The 14,677-nt window shown below is 37.7% G+C and overlaps 1 protein-coding gene across 1 annotated transcript; it reads left to right on the forward strand.

Moving 5' to 3' along the window:
- Positions 1-1,315: 1,315 nt before the first annotated feature.
- On the forward strand, positions 1,316-11,834 carry qrfprb (pyroglutamylated RFamide peptide receptor b). Its single transcript, XM_028029069.1, has 6 exons — positions 1,316-1,682; positions 4,933-5,091; positions 5,559-5,620; positions 6,388-6,623; positions 7,425-7,522; positions 8,813-11,834. The coding sequence occupies exons 1-6, from the start codon at positions 1,316-1,318 to the stop codon at positions 9,208-9,210; spliced, it is 1,320 nt and encodes a 439-aa protein (XP_027884870.1). The 3' UTR covers positions 9,211-11,834.
- The last annotated feature ends 2,843 nt before the right edge of the window (positions 11,835-14,677 follow it).

Below are 14,677 nucleotides of genomic sequence, written 5' to 3' on the forward strand. Positions count from 1 at the left end.
GCCGTGGAACAGCCTCAAATTCTCCTATGCGCTGTTGATGGTTTGAAAAAAAGACCTTTCAGATAGGCTATTAATGCTTACTATCATGTTTCTCTAGTAAAGTGAACAACATTTTTGCTGTTTTTGTAGAAATGTTGCTTGCTGAATCACACAGTTTAACACAGGCAGCAGGATAATTCTGAAGAATCAGGGGCAAAGAGCTAAAAGTGGAACATGTGGAGCGGAAAAGTTGATGATTCAAGGACTTGCCATTTCTACTCTAGGAAATGGTAAAATGTGCAGCCACATTAGATGAATACTAATGCTTGTATACTAGTTCTTATTTTTTGCAAGAGTGTGACTGATTATAATTATAAGGCTGTGAAAACTTATTTCAAAAGCTTTTTCACATCATTTATCTTGCAACTAAATTATAAACAGATGAGCCAGGCCCAACATCAGTGTAAAATCTGACAAATGTAATTATGAAAAAAAAAGAAAAATAGAAACAAATTCTTTGTCATGTTGAGTATTTGTAGAGGACTCAAGTACAAATGAGAAATGCTAGAGAAAGTGAAAAAGCTCATCTAGTGAATTGAATTGACAGGAAACCTGAGTGAAGACAATAAGAGGATCTGAGTCTGACATTACTGAGTGCAATAGTGGGAACTTAATTACTTGATGCTACGGTAAAGGAGCAGATGGAAAGCAGGTGTTCAACAGCAGGAAACAGAGGGACTGAAGGAAAACAGATTGTAAGCTCTTAGCCTTGTGGGAAGTGTTCAGAGAATATTTGAGTCTGAAATTCCTGCACCATGTAAAATTCTATCTTATTTCATTTGTAAATTTTGTTTTTTCAGTTGGATTGCAAATGTCAAAGTGGAAAAGTTTTGATTATGATCTCATTTTCTTACATTACCATAGGGTGAAGCAGTCTTTCTACAGTCTGCACATTTTAAACAGCGTTTATTTTATAGCAAACCTTGTAAGAAAAGGGAAAATTCCCGAAAATCAAGCATGAATTTAAAAAAAAAAAAAAAATCATTCAAAATTCGTTGAAAATTTGAAAAAATATGTGAGGTGAATCTCCATTTGAATTTTACGTTTGATATGTTTAAAAAGAAAAAGAAAGTAGGAGACAGAGCGAGAGAGATAGACAGAGAGCGAGTGAAGCATCTGCAGCACAACAGCTGTCTGTGCTGGGTTAAAGAGTCAGCGCCACATCCACACGCACCTGTAGGATGGAGATGCTGCCTGCGCTCTGAAGAGTTGGCATTTCTTCTTTTTTTCACCCCCAAGTTCGCGCCGGAGTTATAGACAGTTTTGCCAAGAGAAAATGGCAGCAGCCTCGACAGATTCGGGACAGGGTTCCTCCAAAATTACCCCCGAAGTGCTGCGGGAGATGCTCCAGTTCTACAACCTGAGCCGCCAGGAGTTCATCAACACTTACAACATCCAGCCGCTCGTCTACATTCCCGAGCTGCCGTACAGCGCCAAGACCACCTTCGTCATCATGTATGTGGTGATCTTCGTCCTGGCGCTGGCCGGAAACAGTCTGGTCATCTACATAGTTCTGAAGAAGCGGGCGATACAGACAGCCACGGACATCTTCATCTGCTCCCTGGCGGTCAGCGACCTCCTCATCACTTTCTTCTGCATACCCTTCACTTTGTTACAGAACATCTCGTCTGAATGGTTTGGAGGTGAGCTTCCGTTTTAAATAACTTGCATTTTGCAGTGTGAAAAAAAAGAAGTCATAAACATGGGCGTTTTTTTGTTGTTGATTTTTTTTGGCAGAAAATGTGATACCTTTCAGGTATCTGCATGTCAGCGCAGTTGAAGGAAATAGTTATAAAAATCACCTGCTCTCCTACGCGGGTGAAAAAATAAACAACATAATTAAGTAGAATATATTATTTGAGCTTTTGAAGAGCTAATCAGCTTCTCCTGGTTATAAAAGCAACATCTTGTAGCCACTGTTAACTGTTCAAAAGTAAAATACTAATAATAATGATAGTAAACTTTACTTAGAAATGAACAATGTACAGCTCAAACATTTTTGTTACCTGTACAAAAATGTTTGTACAGCTCAAACATTTTTGTTTGAGCTGTACATTGTTGTCACATTTTTAATGTTACAAACGAGACTCATTGGGATGTACTGTATGTTCTAATTTATAAACTACAACTGCATATTTAATATATGCTCATTCCACACATTCCATACATTCCACACATAGTGATTTATTTTAGGCAGCTTCTCAGAAAAATGTAATTTGACGAAAAACTGATAGGAAATCTAAAAGATTAACACAGAATGGTATGGCCTACAAAAGGCGATGGCTCATTTGAGGAAGATCACCAAGCAGCTGGAGGATACCACAGTGCTACGTCCAAGGAAAATCACAGAAAGTTGAACGGAAGGAAAATCTGTTTTAGAAAAGCAATATATGCAACACAGAGAACCTCAGCCTGGTGTCGGCTGTGACTCAACGCTCATTCAGGAATTTGGAGGATATTCATAAGGCTGCAGCTTAGTCTAAGCTACTAAGCTACTTGTTAGCTTAGTAAATAATGTCCTTAGCCCAGGTCCTTAACCTGGGCTAAGGACAAGAAAGATTCCACTTTTACTTAACGATCCAAAGTTTTCAGATTAAAATATGTTTAGTTTTTTATTTGGGAATGAAGAGCCCAGTCTGCTTTTAGCAGGTGTTAAACGTTTCAGTATTAAAACAGCATTAAAACATTATGTAGTAAAATAAAAATTATTGGTCTGGTGTAATGTTCTACTCTTAAATGCTGTGTTTTAGTTAGCTATAAGCGGAAAAAAACATAATTAACAGAACTAAAGGCTAGAAAAAATCTGTATACGGTAGTTAATTTATATTGAGTGTATCACTTAGCGACCCTTTTCAGTAAGGCTCTAAGTCAAGTTATGATTCAGAACACACTTCAAAGTAAATTGTTGGCCAGCATGTAAAAGCAACAAGAATGCCTTCAAGTTATAAAACCTGAAGGAGAAACCTAAGCCACAGCTGTAGCCAATACACAAATGACAAATAAGCCCTAGAGCCTCAGAAAATGACGAAAGAAAAAAAGGGCATATCAGTTTGAGCCAGACGTCTGTGATAATATGAGCGATGAAGTGCCTCTGGCTCCAACTGACCAGCTGGTCAAATCCATGACCCGCAAAAAACTACAACTAATGAGGCGAGGATAGAAAGTGACGAAATGTGACAAAGGGAAAATAACAAGATTAACAGACATTTATGAAGTGGATGCCTGCTTCTTTTTAAATATGGAATAATGACATTGTGAGCAAGCAGCTCTACTGATGTCAAATATTGCCTGCATATCACAATACGTCCTCATGCAGTTTTTGATTTTATTGGCAGTTTTGTTATATTTGAAGACATCAAGAGAAGGTTAAACTCTCCATTGCTCCACATTTTTTATTCATTATTGGTGTTTTTTGTATTATTCTCTTATTGTATTTAAAGATTGCAAATATAATTTCATGCTTCTGCACATACAGCAGTGCCTTGCAAAAATATTAAACTTTTTCCACATTATGTCATATTATGTCCTCAAACATCAAGTTTATTTGATTGGAAATTGATATGGGACACCACCACAAAGGAGTTTATAAATTGTGAAGCGAATGGAGGTTAGTCAGACAGTATTAGTGAACAAACATCATATCGATCGAGCAATATTAAAGACAGGTCAAAGATAAAGATCTGGGGAAATTTAAAATGCGGTTAGGATATAAAACAATATGAAAAGCTTTGAAGATCTCACAGAGGACTGTTGAAGTCATCGTCTTAAAATAGAAAGAACCCAAGACACCTACCGAGACAAGGTCATCCACTTAAATTGACAACCTGCACAAAGAGAGCAATAATCAGATAAGCAGCAGGAGAAAAAAAAGACAACTCCGAAGGAGCTGTAGAGATCCACGTTTGGGGTGGAAGAATCTGTCGACAGGAAAACTATTAGTTGTGCACTCTACAAATGTGACCTTAATGGACCAGTGGCAAGAAGAAAGCTGTCTTTAACAGAAATGAAATCCAGTTTGCTCTATGACCATTTAAGGGACACAGCAAATATGGGAAAAAAGCAAACCCCGATGGAGGCAAAACACTTAAACCTGATGTGAAGGTTCAGTTTCCAGCAAAGCAAACCCAAAACATCATTGCAAATTTCTTTTGATGGCCTTGTCAAGCTACCTAAATCCAACAGATGCCTGCTATTCAATTTGAATAAACTTGAGCTATGCTATAAGGACAAAGCTGCAAAACTATTGGGCTGTAGATATGCAAAGCTGACGTACATAAAGACCAGGTGATTCTATGTAGCATTGACTTGGTGGGGCAGAATATAAATTGGACATAGAAAATGTGGTTTACATTTGCTTTTACATAAATTTCCATTTGATAAATTAAACTATTTAGACTGAAGTAATCTGTTTCTGTGAGTATGGTGGTGTGATTTAACATCTTTTGTTGGATTTTTTAGGAGGGAGAAGTTTGACCAATATGTTTGACTAAAACATATTGGGATTTAGAACTACTTCCTTAGATGGATCAAACATGATCTCTTGTTTTAGGTGATCCATCCTTTGCTAGTTGGAAAATAATTGTGCATTACATGATGTGATCAACAAGAGGTACCCAGCAGCACATCACAGTAAGACCACAGAGAGCTGAAAGCACCTGTGTCTGTTCCCACAAAAAGTTCAGGGTGCATCAGGGTAAAGTCTGTACTTCGTTATCTGTGAAATGAGTCCACTTACTGCTGTCTAGTGGGAGACGGTTGCCACCTCAAACTGTGGGGAAAGATGACAAGGTTGCCTTTGTTTCCTGTCACAATCCTCCCATCCTCACTGTTTTTCATTAACCTCTGCTGCTTTTCTGGACCTTATCTGTTTTACCCCTTTGCTTTTGCCTGCAGGGGTTCTCGTTTGCAAGACAGTTCCTTTTGTGCAGACCACAGCCATAGTGACAGGCATCCTGACAATGACCTGCATCGCCATTGAAAGATACCAGGGCATCGTCTTCCCTCTGAAAATGAGGCGGCAGTACTCGTCTAAACGAGCGTACAAGATGCTTGGTATTATGTTTCACTTGAAAGTTCCCATATTTATATTTTCTACCTTTTATGCTCCTCTGTTTTCTCCTCTGCAAACTATTTTCAACATATGACACACACAAGCTCCTATAGTGTTTGGAGTGAGGGCTTTTATCTTTAAGAAAAATGAATAAAATCAAAATGAGATGGAATGTTTCCTGTGAAAATAACAATTCTGTTTTATTTGATGTAATTTTCATACAACAATTAAAGTCAGTCCCAGGAATCATCCAACATTGGGTTATGTGAGTTGAGTATGGTGGCTTTACACTATTGAAACAGATCCAAGAAATGTTGAGTAACTTGCCTGGGAGCATGTGAATCAAGTGAGAAGGGCAGTGGCACTGAAGACGAAAAGGTTGTTTTTACAATTTTATGGAAACATTTTTATGAAAGCAAGAACTGTTTTCTCAGATAACATCAGCTTTTTTTCTGCATGACTCCTATAGGGCTTGTATGGATTGCTTCTGTAATAGTGGGTTCACCGATGCTATTTGTGCAGCAGCTAGAGGTAAGTGCCCTTCATAGCGCCACGTTACTAAATAGCCTTCTATAGCGTCCCTCATTTCACTAGATAATCGCAGCCTTTATATGGACGTGTGTCAAGCAAACAATTTATCTTAGACTAGCACATCATCACTGAAGTCAGTAAAAGTGATTACGTTAGTTGATGTGCAGTGGTGATTTTTGGTGAATGGTTGTCTGGGCCGTCGTCTCCGACTGCTGCCTCAAAAACAATCAAAGATCCCATCAACTGTTATGCAATACAGGATTTGCAAAAACTTCTGAATGAAGCAGGACAATGACCCTGAACATATAGTGTTAGAAAGACTCATTCAAAGTCCAAATCTAAATCTAGATGAGAATATGTGGCAGCATCAGCTGTTTGCAGATAGGATTTGTTCGGTCTGACTTTACCTGAACTATTGTGCAAAAATGTAATGTAGTGTAATTACAGTAGCAGTTGCTTTTATAAACTACTGAGTGAGGTGGGGTGACCACAGAATTCAAACAACTTTTCAGATTTTTCCTGCATACATATTTTTCCTTACACATCTCAATGATGAACGTTGTTGTGTGAAAGCTTGTCGTAGCTGCGTGACAATGTGTGGAGAGGGTTAAGGCATATGAAAATTTTAACAAAGCACTCTGAATGTGAAATAAATACAGCAAAGCTTAGCAAAAATTGATTCTACTTTATGTGACAAAAAACTATTAATCCGAGTTGTCACTTCTTATGTATTTAGCCTCAGCGCTTTTCTCGTTACTCATCCCCAGGTGAAGTATGACTTTCTGTACGATCACTACCACGTGTGCTGTCAGGAGAGTTGGAGTTCGCTGACCTACAGACAGGCGTACACCACCTTCATCATGGTGGCTCTGTTCCTGCTCCCTCTGGCAGCCATGCTGTTCCTCTACACACGCATCGCTATTGAGCTGTGGATTCGCAAGCGGGTGGGCGATGCGTCGGTCCTGAATACCATGAACCACAGGGAGATTGGCAAGATCTCCAGGTGGGTACCACAGTAGGGTTTACTTCAATTAACAAGATGTTTAGTGAAATTTACAACCTGTGAGTACATTTCTTTTGTCAGAAAAAGACTTGGCATTTAAAACATGCTGATGTGATAAGTTAGTGAACAGAAGAGGTAGGTAGACCACATAAATGTTTTAAATCATTAACAATAATGATCGGCATATGGATGCTGTTTGTAGACAATTAATGGAAGCTTCTTTCACACGCTTGCTTATAACTCCCCCACTTTAGTTTTTTTGTTGAAATGGTAAATTGACAATTGGACACAGTGTATACCAATCAGTGTAAGTCCTTGGTAAGATGATGTGTTCATGGGCAATACATAATGACAGCCTTTCACTGATCCTCACCTTGCAGACATCGCTTTTAAAAAGCTTTTAATGAGAATGTCAACAATGACAAAGTAATAGGAGAATGTAGGCGCCGAGACTGTTGTTTTTCTTTAACAAAGTACTTCTTATATGTTGACCTTCTTTGCTTCTCTTCAATGAACAATAGCTGCCATCCACTTTCTATGTGGACAAACCTCCACTGGCCTTCAAACACACAAAGATTATAGGCTGTAATAATCTTATTATTTGATTAATTTGACTTGAATATAACCAGGATGTCCACGTGTTCTTTTTTCACTAGGACTATGATTCTCTAAAATAGAAGAATCAGCTGCTGGACTAATAAGTGGTGCACTTCTGTTAGAAAACTAGAGCAGTAAAATTTGAGATGTGCTTTATTGTCTACATAAATGTTTACTCTTAAATGATAATGTGTCATTTTACAGGAAAAAGAAAAGAGCTGTGAAAATGATGGTCACAATCGTCTTGCTATTCACCATTTGCTGGGCTCCTTTCCACACAGTCCACATGCTGTTTGAGTACAGTAAGTACGGCTTAATGTACTTCTTGCAGTGAAAAAGCATTTGCACTCCTAAAGATTTCTTCTCTTTTGTGACACAGAAGAAATCTTTAGGCAAAGTCAACCTTAGTAAATACAAAAAGCAGTATTCAGATGATTATTAATAAAGGGAGAAGGCAGCCAAAACAACCTGGTTTTATGTGAAAAAGAAGTTAACTTCTGAAGACTTCCATCAAGTGTCTGCAGAAACTGGCATCTTTAACATCGCTGTGGAAGAATTTCTGGACGCTCATTCATGGATTTTCTAGCTTTTGAGGTCATGCCACATAATCTCAGTCAGAGTTCAGATTTTGACTAGGACACTTTAAAGAAATGTTTTTATTAATTTTTTGAAGACATTCAGAGGTGGAGATAGTAATGCGCTTTGAACCTTTATCTATTTGTATAATACCCAGTTCACACAGCAAGTTCTTTATACCAATTTTTGTGAAGATTTTCCTCTTCCAACAATCTGAAGGATCTGCCAATTATTGGCATGGCTCTTATCTAATAAGACATTCTTATTAAATATTCCTGCTGTGTGTTGTGTGTTATCAGGAATCCAGTTTGCTCACCAAAGCAAGCTGGAGCAAACTCCAGTGAGCATGCTCGCATCTAAAATTGGGGATATTGAACATGTTGAATTGTCTTGGCTCAAAATTTCTGTGGGGTGACATGCATGATGTTTTTATGTTTTCATGACATTAAGCAATTTGAACTGCTTTGTTGCTGAAATGTACTTTTACAAATACACTTGATTGACTGACTAATTGACTGATGCAGCCGGTCAAAAAGCAATGTGACAAAAACACAGAGGGGAACTGAAATATTCAAATAACAAAACAGCTGCCATTGTGCACCAGAAAGTCTGGTCAACATCAGTGATGTCTTTGTGTGATTTTTTTCTGTTAAATATAGTTAGCAAACTATCGACTATAGGAGATAAAAGAGGCGTGTTGTGCTTTAGATGTTTGGGGTTATTCTGTGACCATTTGTGTCAGTCGTTCCTCTGGTGTTGGAGTAATTTTGGCTCTTACTTCTTTCTTCTTTTTTTTTTTGCTGTTATTAGACGTTAAGTGAATTCTGAAACCAGAGCTTTGCTTTGCTTATCTAAACTGAGGTTTTAGGTATGCTAATATACTGATTGTTCATGTCTATTCCACAGAACCTTAAATTGATTAAAAAGTAAATAAATAAAATAAAATAAAAAATAAAAAACTACCCCTTTAACAACTACATTTAAGTTAACTTGCTTGTTTATATGCAATTGTCTAGATGATCTGGAAAAGAAGTATGATGGCGTCACCCTGAACATGATCATCGCCATTGTTCAGGCCATTGGATTCTTCAACAGCTTCAACAATCCAATCGTGTATGCCTTCATGAATGAGAACTTCAAGAAGAGCTGTGTTTCTACCCTCTCCCACTGTCTCCGTAAACCGAACCATCAGGGTGCCGCCACAGTCGCTCCGAGACTAAGCGTGCAGTTCATCAAACCACAAAGCAGAGAAGCCTTCGTGAACGCAGATGAAGACAACAGCTCAGAGCAGCACTCGGCAGAGAGGGGAGCTTCATGCTCATCGCACAGAGAGAGCTCCCTGGGAATTATTGGAGAGAAAATTTCAACCATCCAAACTGAGCTCCCTCCGAACAGCTCTTCTCAAGTCAAATAAAACGTTCAGGTGCTTTCGATTTGCAAATCTGCTGTTTGCGATCATCAGCTGCCACAGAATTAGAGCAGCTTTGAGAACGTGGCAAATACAAAGACTTGGAGCTCCATAGCCTTTCTGCATCCTCTGCAGTGCCAGGAGCCAGAGAACCAGTGTTTAAAGCAGTCAGAACGTATAATGAATTTTATTGTAAATAGATGCAGCAACAGAATCCGTACTGAGACACTGAAACGACTGTTTGCGATTAAAACTGAGAATTTATTTGTGCTTTAGATGGAATCTAAAACGTCATGTTCACTGAGCGTTTAATGACGTTTTATCATGAATGAGCCACAACTGCAGTACTTTCTGTGGTTTTCTGCTACAGCAGCAACTACTCAGAAATGTTAATCAAAAACACACTGCAGTGTCATGCTTGTAGCATGAAACTGTGGCTGCTCTTCTGCTTCAATCATTAATTTGTTTTGTTGTGCAAAAGCTGAAGTCACTTTAGCTTATTATGCACAAGCTAAGGTGCATAAGCTAAAGTGCACTTTATTGCTAGCCAGAAAAAAAAACCATCTGCAGAGATTTAATAATATGACTGGAATTTATTACTGTTTAAATTCTAACTGAATGTACTTTTTTAAAGTCAGATGCACATCATTTGCTACAGGACTGCAACTCAACTTGTTTAAGGTCTAACTCAGTGACAAAAGATTTTGAATTCCCATGCAAAGTTTTTTGTTTTTTAACTCTGACAGTTAGCAGAAGCAACCTGTAGATGACAGTTCCCTTGTTTTTTCCAGGGGGTGGGGGGGTAGCCTTGTGACTGCAAGTGCATCTCATTAAATTGGGAGATCATCAGCAGGTTAATGTTTCACTAACTTGTAATGAAAAATTTATATTTATTACACACAAACTAATATTGAGGATTATGGCTTTCAACTGATAAAAATCCAAAACTTAGTCTCCCAGAAATTTCAAATATTACAGCAATAAAAACAGCAAACATTTTAACACAAATGTCAACCTACTGAAAAGTATGTCCTTGTACTGAACAGTTTATGTATACATAAGTTTCCTTATGTATGGACCTAACGGTCCTTAAGGTTGCCAAGTCCTGCTGAAAAATGAAATATGCATCCAACAAAGTTCATCAGAAGAGGGAAGACTGACGTGATTGAACATTTCCTGATAGACAACTGCCCTGACTTTGGATTTGATAAAACAAAACTTTTCCTTTTTTTCCTCCCACTAAAATATTAGTAGGCTTGGTCTTATGTAATGCTCCTTCTATAGACAAATATTTGTAATTTTCATTAGGAGAAAGCCATATTCATCAAAAGTAACAGAAACAATATGCATTGCAAGATACAGCATGCAATGCATATTGATCTAGAATTCAATTTTTTAACTTAAATATTCTAACTTATTGAGCTGCACATTGCATAATATGAAAATAAAATCTTTGATGTGAACTATTGTGAAAAATGTATATGATTATGTTTGATAATTTACACCTAAAGTTCTGACCTTGACATAAATCTCATCTCACAGTCTACTGATGTCTATTTTGCTAATAAAAAACGAGATAGCTGGTAACAGATGCCTTGTTTCAGTCAGATTATTACCAACAAGAGTAGTCCGGACCTCAAGAAAACTATTATTTACTGTGCAATTTATTATTGGTGCTGAAAGAGTATTCCCTTGGGGTCTTTTGTTTGTTTGTTTGTTTTGTTTATAGAGGAAATTGCTGTTTAAATTGCAGATTCGTGGCAGTGTTGTTGCTTTCAGGGAGGGTGTAGTTCTCATATGCTCTAAGCCCCTTCAGTTGTTTACAAAAATGAAGCTCTTACATTTTTCACAAAGCATTTCTAACCCGATGGGATGGGAGGTTAAAAATGTCGTTGCCACTTTTCTTTGAAAATGGCAATGGCTAGTCTTCAGAGCAAAGATGGCAGTAACCAGTGCAAAACATTTACATATTTTTTATCATTTAAATGCTTCAGGCTAAACTGATAACTGACTTTACGTAATCTTTTTGAGTCATACTTTAGCCATTTATAACTCCCTGTGATTTAAAGAAATGCCAAGAGGCACTCAAGATGCACGAGTGACCTTATATCAGGTTTTAATAATTTTCACTCAAATGTTAAGTGATGATACCGTTTGAAATGGTAATTAAGAATGTATGATTTTCTCATTCTATTACAGACTGATTGGTTTGTTTATTTTTGATACATTTAAAGTTGTGTTTGCAGTGCATTGTAAAAGTATTCACACCCCATGACATTTGAAGCATGCGTTACATTACAATGTAACGCATGCTTACAATTTTATGTGATAACGCAACACAAAGGACTCAACACAAAGGAAAGGTAACACACACTGATGCCTAAGGGCAATTTAGAAAGACTAGTTAACATGACAGTCTAAGTTAAATCATTGAAATTAATCTGACTTGCACAAATATGTTTTTAACATTTTTCTTTTAGATTTTCTTGACCAAACTGTGGGGCACTGTTCCTGGTTTGTGCTACCCAAATATTGTCCTACACATTACCAACTGTGTAGCATTATAAAATCAAAAGTTACAATTTTGATTGTTTATTGAATTTTGCAATAAAAGACATTACCTTTCCTAACATTGTATCTGATCCTTTTTTGATATTTCTATGTTTAAACACTTGCATTAGTTATGATGATGTTTGAGGAGTTGATCAGTACATGCTTTCTCAGTTAAAAATCACATTTGAAGAAATGTTTCAGTAGTATTTATTGTATAAGCCTTGGAGAACTGATACTTTTCTGCGATTTTTCCCCTACTGCATAAAACACTTCTAGTTTGATGATGAAGTTTTTTGAAAGACTGACTTTTTGGCTATTTACTATAACCTACCAAAAATAAACTAAATTCTCATCATCTCAACATATTAAGCAGTGGAGCATGAATTGAATCCTAAAGAGGCCTCCAAACAGGTTTCAAAGTAATTAAAAGCAAGAGCATGCTGGGGGAAAAAGAAAGTCTTATAAAGGCTAAATTTCTCCCCCGAGGCTGCTGAACCTCATGCTGGAGCGCTCTTCTGAAGTCGAGGATGCTTCTCCCAATAGTCAGGGAGCATCTGCAATCCAACCCACCAATATGACTCAAATGCTTTAACAGAGATGTCACTGCTAAAGTAAAAACTGTCTTCTCTCAGCATCACACTAAAAGCTGCTGTGACTGAAACAACCCTGTGGGGGATTTGTACTTTTACCAGCTTGTTCACATCCTTTCCTACTCTGTTGAAAAAAACAATTAACATAATTTTCTTCACCAGTCCGTCGTGGTGAAGAGAGAGTTGAGTAAAAAGTGAAGCTCTCGATTTACAGGTAGATCTACATTCCTACCCTCATCTATGGTCATGAGCTTTGGGAAATGGGTTTTCTCTGTAAGGTGTCTGGGCTCTCCCTTAGCGATAGGATGAGAAGCTTGGTCATCCGGGAGGGACTCAGAGTAAAGCCGCTGCTCCTTCACCTGGAGAGGTGAAGGTGCTCAGGCATCGGGTCAGGATGCCTCCTGGACGCCTCCCTGGTGAGGTGTTCCAGGCACGTCCCACTGGGAGGAGGATTTGGGGAAGACCCAGGAGGGATTTTCTCAGGCAAATTACTTTTGAGGAGTTGAGTATTAAAATGCACAACTGGTTTTGACAGATTTGTGTTATAATCTGGATCCAACTGGAATGTATTTAGTGAGATCTGTATATTACAGTGCCCTGACAACATATCATTTACGGACATTGTTTGTATTGTGTGACTTGGCTACAAATGTCCCTGTGTTTTGTTGGAGTTTTATGTGGTAAGTCAACACAAAGTACTAAACTGTGAAGTGGAAAAATTAATAGGTTTGCTTTGCACAACTACAGACAAAAATGTAGTTATATTCTATCCACTGCATGTCTTGTAGCAAGCTGCAAATGGGATTTATGACTGTGTTGTAATTGGCTTTTTCCAGCTACTTTTCTTCACATGTCAGCTTCGAATAAAGCTTCTGCTTCTCTGTCCTGTCAGAGATTGCAGGAGTAACATTTTCTTTTGAAATGAAGGTTTGAACAGTGGTCTGAAAAGTGTTGAGAGCTTAGAATATTATTTCATAGCGTCACCAAAGCTTCATCCCTGTTGGGTGAGTTTCTTCATGAAGCTGTTTGTTCACTAATGTTCTCTAACAAACATCAGGAGCCTTTCCAGGAACAGCTGTACCTCTTCACTTGCACTTTCCAATCACTAATTAGGTGGCTTCTGAAGTTAACTGGCTGTACTGGAGTTTATTTAGGGGTATCAGACTAAGTTGGCCCCAAGTAAAACTTTATTTTTTATTTGGTTGTGGTTGCAACAAAAATTGATGTTAATGATTCTTTTGTAATAATGAATTAATTTGAATAGGTGAAAAAAGTAATTCTTCATCCTAAAACAATTGAATTCAACCTATTTGTATTTTTAAGTGCTTTGGGATGTAAATTGCGTTGGCGCTATACAACATTTTAAATAACAGATGTGTCACTACCTCACATTAATTTTGCTAATGTGTTGCTTAGAAGCTGAAGTCAGCACATTCGGATACTGTTACGATTGGCAGAAATTGAGGTTCTGATTTACCAAAAATTAATGTTACTAAAGTTAACATAATGATGAATTTGTATTGGAAAGTTAGTGCCTGTGCAATCTCTGGTTAGTTTTTCATACAGCCAATTTATGAGTTGCAAAGGTGTGTTGTTTCTTAGAGTGATGGATTCAGTCATTATGATTTATTGTTCACCTCTCAGTCCAATCAGCAACTTATATGTTTTCAATTTACATGTTTTGCCTTTTTAACCCCAATTGGTTGGCACAAAGGAATTTCAGGCCATGTCCTCAAGTTAACCCTCATGTTATGTTGCGGGTCAAATTGACCCGTTTTAAAGATTTTTAAAAAATACTTGGAAGCATTTTTTTTTGCATGAAACTTTTTCTATTTGTCTTAATAGGTGCACTCTACATATAAATTGTAAATTTATTAATTTTACACATTTGCAACCCTCCCTGTGTCTACCTTTTACATAGATATTGTTCGGGTCAATTTGACAAGTCAAGTTGAAGGGTAAAAAAGGTTAAAAAAATGTCCAATTCTGTATGTTTCCTTGCAGCTATGAACCATATTTCGCCACACACACACACATACATGTGCACGCACATGAACCCACTTTCTCACTATCCTCTTTACTTCACTAGGAAACTGCCAGAAAGCAGGTGTTCATACAACTTTTGATGGGAACATTTTCTGTTCCCGTGGGCAAACTGCACCACACTGAGTGGAAACTCAGTAGAAGTGGAGGAAAACATAAAAATTCTCTGCATGACTCATTTGTCTTGATTCTAATCAGCGGGTCAATTTGACCCAGAACAGTATACGCCAAAAATGGCGCCGGCTCAGCTGGCTGCCTGTAGACGCAGCTCCTGTCATGTGCTGTAA

This window comes from Xiphophorus couchianus, chromosome 10 (assembly GCF_001444195.1).
Source record: "Xiphophorus couchianus chromosome 10, X_couchianus-1.0, whole genome shotgun sequence".
Taxonomy (NCBI): domain Eukaryota; kingdom Metazoa; phylum Chordata; class Actinopteri; order Cyprinodontiformes; family Poeciliidae; genus Xiphophorus; species Xiphophorus couchianus.

What these genes read in the sequence shown, in the direction of transcription:
- qrfprb (XM_028029069.1), top strand. Translation starts at nt 1,316, where the DNA reads ATGGCAGCAGCCTCGACAGATTCGGGACAGGGTTCCTCCAAAATTACC. An exon ending in GAGATTGGCAAGATCTCCAG is followed by an intron (nt 6,624 to 7,424) that starts GTGGGTACCACA and finishes GTCATTTTACAG; the next exon opens with GAAAAAGAAAAGAGCTGTGA. An exon ending in CCACATGCTGTTTGAGTACA is followed by an intron (nt 7,523 to 8,812) that starts GTAAGTACGGCT and finishes GCAATTGTCTAG; the next exon opens with ATGATCTGGAAAAGAAGTAT.